Source organism: Ptychodera flava, chromosome 17 (genome assembly GCF_041260155.1).
Source record: "Ptychodera flava strain L36383 chromosome 17, AS_Pfla_20210202, whole genome shotgun sequence".
Lineage (NCBI taxonomy): Eukaryota > Metazoa > Hemichordata > Enteropneusta > Ptychoderidae > Ptychodera > Ptychodera flava.
The window spans coordinates 1,642,100-1,653,866 of record NC_091944.1 but is presented as its reverse complement, the minus strand read 5'-3'; the positions used below and the strand labels follow the sequence as shown (position 1 = coordinate 1,653,866).

At 35.3% G+C, this 11,767-nt stretch overlaps 1 protein-coding gene across 1 annotated transcript; it reads right to left on the bottom strand.

Moving 5' to 3' along the window:
- Positions 1 to 367: 367 nt before the first annotated feature.
- On the bottom strand, positions 368 to 10,641 carry LOC139116580 (peroxisomal acyl-coenzyme A oxidase 1-like). The gene is made up of 9 exons (XM_070679175.1): positions 10,636 to 10,641; positions 10,132 to 10,203; positions 9,876 to 9,883; positions 8,597 to 8,759; positions 7,507 to 7,694; positions 6,291 to 6,422; positions 5,207 to 5,312; positions 4,374 to 4,580; positions 368 to 2,309 (listed from the first exon to the last, which is right to left on the bottom strand). The coding sequence occupies exons 1-9, from the start codon at positions 10,639 to 10,641 to the stop codon at positions 2,241 to 2,243; spliced, it is 951 nt and encodes a 316-aa protein (XP_070535276.1). The 3' UTR covers positions 368 to 2,240.
- Between the last annotated feature and the right edge of the window lie 1,126 nt (positions 10,642 to 11,767).

Genomic DNA, 11,767 nt, shown 5'->3' with positions numbered 1-11,767 from the left:
TACGATGACCCTGAATTGTTAAAAGTCTTGTAGACAGTAAGATATAGGATTTAAAGAACAGGAATGTCCTGTGAGACGTTTTTACCTTGTTTGTGCCTCACCATAATTTTTTTAAAGAAAGTGAGGGAAACCCAACCAGTTTGACCTCATGAGCTGAAATACAACTGCTGGACCTACGAATTGAACTGAACTGAACTATGCATATTTGAGTAATTGACGTTGACAGTTCGACTGCCTACTTTGCATATTCACACTCTCCTTTAACTCTTGCTTATCATGACTTGTCCAGGTGTTAACATTCATTCCGTTTTGGGATTATAACCCACATTGAATCAAAGAAACACGAAGTCATCAGTCCCTCTGTTTTGTAAGATCTATTTTCATTTATTTACACTTGTACTGAGCGACCGAGTTACTCAAAGAGAAATTTTCATCGGGGCTCAAATATACAGTAAAAAACAGCAGAAAATCAATACAAAGAGCAAAAATCTCAATAGAAAGAACAACAATGATTACAGAGGAACATTTTCTTTTGTGCATTGTTTCACTTTCACCTTAAACTTTGATATATTTGGAGCATGTCTTAATACACCGGGTAAAGAATTCCAGACTTGCGATGATCGATATTTAAAACTTCTTTGACTCATACATATATTTGCTTTGGGAATATAAAAATCCATTTTTCTACAGAACGTGTATAATATTATTCTACTTCGGAAAATTACATTATCTGAAAGATATTGTGGAGCATTACCTGTCACACAATTAAATGTTTAAATCGCAAGGAAATAATACATCCTTTGTCTTACTGACATAAAATTGAATACAGAAAACAATTTAACAGAAGGAAAATCATAGGGCAATTAAAAAAGTACAAGCAGTATGAAAAGTTTCTCTAGATTTTTCTCAGTCGTGTTACCCCATACTACGCAACAATAATCTAATGTGCTTTGAATTAAACCATAGTATAAAACGATACGATAATCAATGGGTATAAAGGAACGTACCCTGTGTAAAAGACCAATTCTTTTGCTCAACGATGTACGTACATGCTATTTACATGATCATTCCAAGATAAGCTTTCATCAAGAGTTACACCTAAGACCTTTGCAGATGAAACATATGGTATAGAAAATCGATGAATGTCTACAGATAACGATACATCACGATCATTTAAACGATTTAACCTATAAGGAGTTATAATCAAAAGGCTATTTGTTTTCTTAACATTGAGGGGCATAGAATTTGCAAAAATCCAGCTCTTAATAGGTACAGCATCATTACTTATGGTATTGTTTAAATCATCTATGGTTTTCCCACGTGCAAGCAAAGTTTGATCGTCTGCATACATATGTAAACGAGAAGGATCTACAGATAATGATAAATCATTAATAAAAAGTGTGAATAACAGTGGACCTAAAATGGAGCCTTGTGGAACACCTGCTTGAACGAGAGCTCTCACAGACATAACGCCCGTGTAGCTAACAATTAAATGACGATTGGAAAGATAAGATTTGAACCTACTGTTAGCGTCATCACATACACGATAAACAGACAATTTCTTCAAAAGAATGCTGTGGTCGATTACATCAAAAGCCTTTGAGAGGTCAAGTAAGAGTACGCCATTTAGGTATCCGTCATCCATATGATATAAAATATCATCTGTAAGGCGTAATAAAGCAGTTTGGCACGAGACGTTTTTTTTCTAAAACCAGACTGGTTATCTAACAGCAAATTATTACATGACAAGTAATCATACAGAGCAATGTGAACATGTTTCTCAAGTATTTTCGAAAGAGCAGGTAAGATAGAAACAGGACGATAATTCGCAAAGTCATTGATACTTCCTGGTCCTTTGTACAATGGAATCATTATAACACATTTAAAGGCGTTTGGAAAAACAGACCGAAAAAACTGATATTAAATAAATGTAGAAGAGACTCAGTAATTACAGGAGCAGCAATTTTCAGGATCTATGCTTTTACTTATCTATGAAATGAGGGAAGTAGGGTTACAGATCGTAAGCTCCTTCTTACATTTATCACACATTAACAGATGATCATACCCTTCCCTGTTACTGTATGTTTACACTTTTTAAACTTTCAATGATAGAGAAGATTTCTACAGGGTTGAAGCCCTCTATAGCAAATGTTGAGCTCATTTTCTGTAATCAAGTAGCCCATAAAATCAAAGCCAAGTTCAAAGCCATGCCAAAGTGTTGTTAATCTTCTTCTGATATTTCACAACTTTGCATCCACAGGATTTGCCTTCAGTAATGCCTTCAGATATTTAGAGTAGGAATGATGTACCTGTGTAATAAATAAAAATGTAAATACAATTAGAAGTTGATATCGTAAGCATTACAACAAAAAGTTCAATATGATATGCTTGTACCAATTGGTTGGAGTATGTTAAAAAAGATAAAAAGAAACAGGTATATAGATCAACAAATAAATGGATAAATAAATAAATTAAAGCTGCAAGCAGCGTTGGCGGGGCCCAAGCGGTTAATATGGTTGAAGAATCTTGCACTAATGATATTATGTGCAAAATTCGAGCTTGAAAAAGTAGGATTTTGAACATCATCTAATAGTTACTGTACGTTTAACTTGGAATTTAATATTTTACGGAAAATCCAATATGGCGGCCAAACCACGTGACCGATCAAAACGTCTTTCGCAAACTTGAAAGAAATCACACTTAAGATGTTACACATAAAATTTTAGCTCAATCGGTGTGTTGGTTGTGGAGAAGAAGATGTTTAAAGATTAAATCACGATTTTCTCAAAATCCAATATGGCGGCCAAACCAAGTGATCGATCGAAACGCCGTTCGCAAACTTGAAAGAGTCCACACTTAAGATACTACATGTCAAATTTCAGTCGAATCGGTGTGTTGGTTCCAGAGAAGAAGATTTTTAAAGATTAAATCACGATTTTCTCAAAATCCAATATGGCGGCCAAACCACGTGACCGATCAAAACGCCTTTCGCAAACTTGAAGGAAATCACACTTACGATGTTACATGTGAAATTTCAGTCGAATCGGTGTGTTGGTTCTTGAGTAGAAGATTTTTAAAGATTAAATCACGATTTTCTCAAAATCCAATATGGCGGCCAAACCAAGTGATCGATCGAAACGCCATTCGCAAACTTGAAAGAGTCCACACTTAAGATACTACATGTCAAATTTCAGTCGAATCGGTGTGTTGGTTCTTGAGTAGAAGATTTTTAAAGATTAAATCACGATTTTCTCAAAATCCAATATGGCGGCCAAACCACGTGACCGATCAAAACGCCTTTCGCAAACTTGAAAGAGATCACACTAAAGATGTAACACATAAAATTTCAACTCAATCTGTTTGTTGGTTCTGGAGTAGAAGATTTTTAAAGATTAAATCATGATTTTCGCAAAATCCAATATGGCGGCCAAACCATGTTACCGATCCAAACGCCTTTTGCAAACTTGAAAAAGATCACACTTAAGATGTTACATATCAAAATTCAGTTGAATCGGTGTGTTGGTTCTGGAGAAGAAGATTTTTAAAGAATAAATCACGATTTTCGCAAAATCCAATATGGCGGCCAAACTTATATGACCGATCAAAACGCCTTTCGCAAACTTGCAAGAGATCACACTTAAGATGTTACATATAAAATTTCAGTCGAATCCGTGTGTTGGTTCTGGAGAAGAAGATTTTTAAAGATTAAATTACGATTTTCTTAAAATCCAATATGGCGGCCAAGGTCACGTGACCGCACGCGATTTTATTAGCAAATTTTCAAGGCCTTAGGTCATGCTTGCTATGTTAAAAATTTCAAACTGACTAGACCCCTAGGTCAGCAGAAAAAGGCATTTTTAGGTTTTTGGAAAATCCAATATGGCCGCCAGGTCACGTGACCAATCAAAATTTTAAGGAAAACATGCACTAGTACCCATTAGTACCTATTAGCCCTGTAAGTTTGAGAAGTTAACGTTAAGCGGTTCCTGAGATCAAGAGCGGCAAAAAAGCGGCGGAAGAAGAGGAAGAAGAAGCGGAAGAAGAAGAAGAATATTGAACTCCAGTAAATCCAATAGGGGCCCAAGCCGCAAGGCTTGGGCCCCTAATGATAACATTTCTTTTAACATTATCTATCTCTGGCAATCTTCTAGGGTTCTCATTTCCTCTACTCCTCTAAATATTTTAAACTTAAATCAGTCATCCCTCATCAACTATTTGTTATTATTGTCTTCGTTTATGAAGAGATAAGTTGATCCCTCTGGTTCTTCTCTAAGGGTCTGAATTTCTATGACATTTGGTGTACAAAGCTATGAAAAAATGTATGTGGACATGCAATATTAACTGTCAAGAAATGTGTCCCTTAATTCTCTTACCTCCGTTTGATTGAGTGGTGACTCCTTGGCCCAATTATACAAGTTCTCATAGACATTCCCATCATATCTACCAAGTATGGATCCTAACATCTCATCCGGAATATCAAAGGCATCTACCAAGGCAACAGCATTGGGACGAATCACTGCAAGCAATGCAGCCACTTGGTTTGTTACCATGAAAGTCAGCTCCCCAGACATGTAGCCATCCTATCAGAGAGATGATATGTTGTTGGGTACTAAATGGTGAATTAATTAATAATATGCAACCTTATGCCATCAATACCATCCACACTTATATCTTGTAGATGTGCAGTTGTAATGATGTAAACATCAAAAGTGTGTAGTCTAAAAAGTGAACATCTCAGTTCAACAGACAATACCTCAGAATTTCAAAAAGTGATACAAGAAACTAGTTTGTGTTCTCTTTGAATTTGACAGGAAATATTGGCTACGATCCTACATTATTCAAAAAAGAGTGGGAGTCAGAAAAACTACTCGGTTCATTAGCATATCAGTTGTTTACACCTGGCTCATCTTCTTGCAAACTTTTCTATAACACATGTGGAAGTGTTAACCCTTTGCACCCTGACCCCCTGGTACTCTATGACGTCTATGTCACCATACTCATGACTGACCGGGGAGCACTCTCATGCGGTGATCGTACTGAACAAACACCCTTGACTATGCATGCGAATTTTGTTCTCTTAATTTATTCTTGCTGTCCCTACCGGAAGTGTATAATGTATTGCTTGCATTACAGATCACTCCTGCATTAAAAAATTCTAAAAAATCTAATTATTGTATGCTTTCATTCAATCCTTCAAAAAACTTACATCAGCTGCCTTAATAAGATACACATGAGAATCATTCCATGCTTCATGCTGTGGCTTACCAGCCTGTATACCATGATGAAGCTGTCTGGCTGCTTCATTGACGAGCCTGTAAGAAAATTGATAAAGTATACTACATATATCATCTGCATGTATTAAGATCGAGGTATGTGAAGTTGCTACAATCCAGTAGTTCTCCTCTCGATGCTAAATTTCTGCAGATCTTTAAAGTGGAATGTGCCTCTGGGACAGATACATTATTACTCTCAGATTTTTCAACACTTTTCTTGTCTTCCAATTATGGGGACTCATTTTAAAGCTTTTGGATTAAGCAAATTTTCAACATCCGAAAATGTATTTTCCCCATAGGGTTAACATATAAATGGCAAAATTTCAAGTGCAGGTAAAATCGGTAATTTGTTCCTCTGGTACAAAACTTTGCACTGTGATCCCTAATTTTTATTCTTGATTTGGTAAGAGATGGGGTGAGGAAAATTTAAGGTACAGTTTTATCTTGCAATTTTGACATCCGTATATTTACGACCTTAAACAAAGAACACACTAAATGCATGACTTCATATGTTTCAAAATCAAAGGAAAATTCTGCTGTTCATGGCAATCTGTGTAGATTTTGAATTTAGGATGTTAATTCAGAAAGTAATATTTGAGATATAAACTAAATCAGTTCACTCAACCAAAACTCATACATTGGTTCCTGCTTTCCATTCATTGATTTTCACAGCCACAGTGTAGTTCACATGTTTTTCTATCAAGAAAGTGATGAACATAACTTGTATCCTTGTACTGAATGGTTGAAACTGAACATGATGAGAAAGTGGAGAGGTTATTTGTGAGATGCATACTTCGTAACTCCAGGCTTACATGGATAATATTGACAATTACAAAATTTCTCGGCTGCATTAAGGTCTTCCAGTAACATCAACTATTCTGTTATAATATTGTGAATATTAATAAGAAATTACATCTTCCTTAAACAAAGCAGGTTAATGCATTACTTAAGCAATCAAAGTAGAACTACATTGCTTTGAAATCCTCACCTGTAAGCCCTGTGTCTGTAGACATTCACAAGACCTCCAGATCCAGTATATCATTTTCAGATTTTGCAGGACACTGGAATTCTGGTTTGGCTGTCAGGTAGGCAATGGAATGTGGTAATTTCTCACCAGATGTGGCCTTTGCAACACACTTTACAAGATACCTGAGAATGAGTGGGTGGAAAAATCATTAGTTCTGACAAAAGTTTCTCTCTACCATTTCTAATGATTTATTTCCTCGCTACATGGATTAATTTATGCAAAGTTCATCAATGAGTATTGTTTGAGTACGCACCTAAATTTGTGAGTCATTACCCTTGGTTAATATTACCCTAAAATTAGGCGCAACCTATCAGTTCTGATGGCAATCTCCATGTGGTCTAGTTTGTACATGTATATCATATAAAATAAGTGTATCTTAAACCTATAGAGGGACTGTCATATCTGAGACAGTTTTTTCTTCAGTGTACATGTACATGCAGCTTTTGTAATCACAACATTTCAGGGCCACACATCAATTAAATGTCATCAAAACAAAAAGTGCCATCATCGTTGCTAAATATTTCTATAAAGTATGTTGTTGGTGGCCGAGTGTGAATGGTCTAATATCCAAAGTAATATGAATTGGAGATCAAAAAACAAACTTGCATGGCAAAAATATAAAGTGATTCAGGCTGGAATTATATAATAAGATGCTGTTTTTAGTTTATGAACAGACATGTTGTTGGTCCCTGCCACGTCTAGTTTTGCTTCATAAAACTTTGGTTACTTTTCCACTTGCCTTCAGATAATAAATTTAATTTCCCATACTTCATGATATCTTTTATTTTCAGTATAAATACAGCACAGTACAGATATTAAGCAGACTATTTCAGATTACATTCCAGATCTTCACACTTGATTTGTTCTATGAACTCTGCTATGTTCAGATCTACACCAGGCCTGTAGCCAGAGACGGACTCATTTCCTCACTCATTGTCTGTCTGTACTCAACTCCCTGTAATTAAGGGGTTTGTGCCATCTCAGCTAAGCTAAGTACTGTAATCTTTACATTGTTTTGCAAACTCCCCTGGACTTAGTTTTAATTATTTTAAAAAAAATCGCCGATTTCACTACCTTTTTCTGCCATATAGTAACATATTGCTGTATTGTTTACTATTACCATGGAAGAGCCATTTTGAAAATGCCCATAACAGCTTTGAATTGACCAGTATTGCTCACTAAAACTGTCATAAATTTCAATCTCACCTGGCAGTTTGCAGCATTAGTACACTGTATTCTCCTTCAGCAGTCACTCCTCCAGTAAATGTGCCATATAGAGCGGAAAAACCACTGGCCTGGGAGTAACCATGGCCACCGCATGATAAACGCAACACTTCCAAACCCCAGTTTGTTGCCAGTTGATATGCCTTCATACCAGCTGACAGGCCATGTAGCTTTGGAAAAATAAATTGAGAAACTTTATCTGATGAAGTATTTTTACAGAACATTTTAATCACTGCCAGCGTCGCAATATTTTTCAAACATGGCGACCTAACAGCTAAAATTGTTTCAAAAATTATGATTTCAATCATTAATGACAACAAACTCAACGGAATGAAGTCACTTGTCTATACTACAGATTTCGATTGAGTGTAACATTTCAAGAAAATAACAATTTCGTGTGTGTAAATTTAATTTTGGGAACATGAACATTGGAAACCAAAGTAACTTAAATCAAAACATTATCTGCAATCATGAAGTTTTCATTTAAGTCCACAATACAATTTTCCAGATATCTCCCATATATCATTTTATATGTTTTACGCATCATTCTCATAATATCACAACTGATCATTTTGCCATTGTTGAAATTTTGAGGGATTATTTTAGAGGACCTTCCAGGATTCAAGGACTTTTCCAGGATTTTCCAAGGGGCTTGGAGATTCAAGAACTTTTCAGAAGAATAGAGATCTGGCAAAACTGTTTTACTTAACTTGCCAATAATTTCCCTCTATATGTCTGATAACATCACTTTGCAACATTGAGATGTTTGTGAGCCCTCTTGAGACTGTATGAAACCAAATCACATGCATGGACTGAGGGAATGCTGAGAGTTAACTGTCATTTTAGGTACAATTAGGAAATGTTTGTGGTGTGCTCAACTGACAAAAAACAATACTGCAGTTCTGTTGTTGCTTCAATGTAACTTTAACATGATATTGCCTCCCTTCCCTCTCAATTCTTGTCAAAGTTCCGTGCTGGTGTTACGTTGTATGGCTAAAATATGTAATCAAGGGGTACCTTACATGCATGAATATGGTGTCCACATTTTATATATAACAATCATCTGACTCACCTCCTGCAAGCCAGAGATATCACTAGCCCGAATATCACTTTGAATGTGATCATATCGTGTGCGAATATTGTGAGCAGCAAATCTGAATGCATATGCTTCCGCCATTTGTGGAAACAGTTTCAACTGCTGGGATTGGTAGTCTATAATCTGTGGTTCCTCACCACTGTGGGGAAGGGAAAATAAAGTTGAATAGTCGAACTTGTCAACAACAGGTGAACAATTTTGTGTGGCAATATAATGTAAGAGAAAATCTAAGTTTTTTTCTCTATATCATCATGATTTGATCACAAATACCAGTACAAGCCCCATTTCTGTAGTCTACTACAATTACAAACTTCAAAAAGTCCTATCAACAAACAAACTTATTTGTGCGATTCATGAATCCTTAAAGAGGTACACACCTTGGACTATGGGTCTTACACTTCAGCTCAAACTTTACGTAAACCTTTAAACACCCCCTTTCAAAATAAATAATGAAAATTGGGGTCACCATCCAAATTTTAGTACTACTGATCTTTGTAATTCAAAATGGCTGCAATCCCTTTTGCTGTTCTGTATAGGAACTGGTCAATAGAGAAAAACTAAATTTTAGTTTTTCAAAAAACTAAGAGATGAACACTTTATTTACTTCACAAGCTTCAATAAAAGCCTACATAAAGTGGTAGACGAGAAAAGTACTTTAAAATTTAAGAGAATGTTTCCTAATTCATTCTACATTATATTGAAGTCAATGCTGTGATAACATTTCAAAGCAAGCAAATGAGAGGCTGATTTAACTCAATTACTACATTAAAAGAGCTATTAGAATTATTCATACAATAAGTAATTCATATTAATATGTTCTTGACGTAATTTAGCATAAGCAATTTATGTATTAATATATCTTTGTGTCACGAATCTATTGAAAATGCATATCAATGTTTGTGCGCTGTGTGAAATAACATTTTTGATTTCATAGTAGAAACCACCAAATAACAAAACACAGTAAAAGTAAGATATAAATTATTATATCAACAGGACATAAGTAAAGAAATGAGAATGACAGAAGCCAAGAAAGCAAAGGAAGCAAAAATATCAAGCCAAAATTCTAGAAGGATTGCTGTGACTAAAATGTCTAAAAATATGCTAAAACTTGAAATATTTATCGCAAATCATTTAAAAGCAAAACAAATGAACCACATCAGTATATTGTCAATTACTGTTTTCCTCTTCCCTGTCTGATCTTTTATTTAGTTTGTATTACTATATTAATTATTAGCATTTTTTGTTATTATTTTACCCTACAGCCTATCCATAGAATATATCATATAATCACAAAGTTATTTTTATTAGTATGACTTTGTCACCGACAAAATTGGTATAGTATAGTATTTTCCATGGTACAATTGTATGTCAACAGATGAAAATGGTGGAGAAAGTGCATATTTAGTTAACGTACCTTGGTATTAACTCTGTTTGTCTTCTTATAGCACTATATCTTATTGCAATAGTGCAGCCAGCCGCCAGGGACTCAGCAGAAAACAAACTAGTCTTACTCTTGACAACATCATCCCTGCGTAGACAATCTTATCACTAATTGGTGGATGGTACGTCCCATCTGGATCAATCTGAAAAGAAAAGGCAAAAACGAAACTAGTAAAATGTAAAGAACAGAACAATAATCAAATGGAGAGGTCCAAGCTCTGGGATTGCGAACCTGATTTACTTTGACTGCCGATTTGCCATCCTACAGGTTAAATAGACTAAGCACAGTTGCATGATAAAGAGGTAGGCTTGACTGCCAAACTACACCATACGACTGCTAAACTACACAGCAAGACCAGCAAACTCAACTGCAGGACTATCAAACTAGAATGCAAGATTAGCATACGTGACTAACAAGGCAAAGTGGACTGCAGGACTGACAAACTAGACTGCACGACTATAAAACTATAAGGTAAGACTAGCTTGACAGACTGCAGAATTGGCTTGCTACAATACAGCCTTTGTTAATAAAATGATGGTAAAGATATTTCTTCTATCACTAAATACCAAGGTACCCGCATTGCAATTGTACAGGAGCAACATCCATGGTCACTGAGAAAAATGGGAAGAGAATCTCTCAAGGCAATTAACACTTAATTATTTCCAAAGGATAAACTCTAAAGGTGAAAAAGGTCATGATGTATTGTAAAGTTACCTTTGAGTATTTTGATAGTAGATTTTCTCTTGGAATCCTCACGTTGTCAAATCTACAAAAAACATTATCAGTGCTGTTTATACCCAATTTAGGTCCAATGTCTCCTGTAATAACACCTGGGCCTCAGCTTTTAATAATCATAATGTCAAGTACATTTGAATACATTTTGATGCATAGTCCATCAAATACCAAGGAAAAGTGTGTAATGGTTGACAACTGTTGCAATGGACACAGACACACACATAAACATACCATGCAGCCTGGTACATCGAAATTAGTGATACAATCTACCATAACACACCACACCACAGTAAAGATTTACTTCTGATACTGTATTGCATTGGATTAATGTAAGCAATATTTGTAATTCATCAAGCAGTAACATGTAAATAAACAACTTATTATTGGTTTGGAGTTTTAAATTGGTTGTGTTTCTGTAAAAATATCACCAACGAGTAAAATTCCGACTAAAGATTCTGACATTTTCACAAAGTGTATACTTTTGCTGTTCATTATTTTTCATGAGCATACTTTTTGTCCACGATAACTTCATTTACACAATTATTCCGTTTTACCGTTTAACATGCACCCACAAATCAAATACAAAGGTGAAATTAGCAGTGGTTCCCAAGTTTTTACAATTCGACCAGAAAAAATTAAGAATGAGATAGTTGGCATTTTTGGATCAAAAATGGAAGAAATTGTCATACAAATACAACATTGCATGTTCAGTCACATTTGAAGATACTCAACCAAGTTAGGCCCTATGAACATGCATAAAATGCAATCAGACACGCAATTTTAGAGAAAATGATTTGACCAAAACGGGAAAATGGCATAAAAAATATGAATAAGAAACTTTTGCCCCCAATTTGACGACACTCGTCTGAGAATACCCCTAGGTACCTGCATATCAAGTTACAGAAATATCAAAATAGTGAATTCAGAGAAATTGATGTTTTACCTCAAATGTGAAAAATTGCCCTAAAACC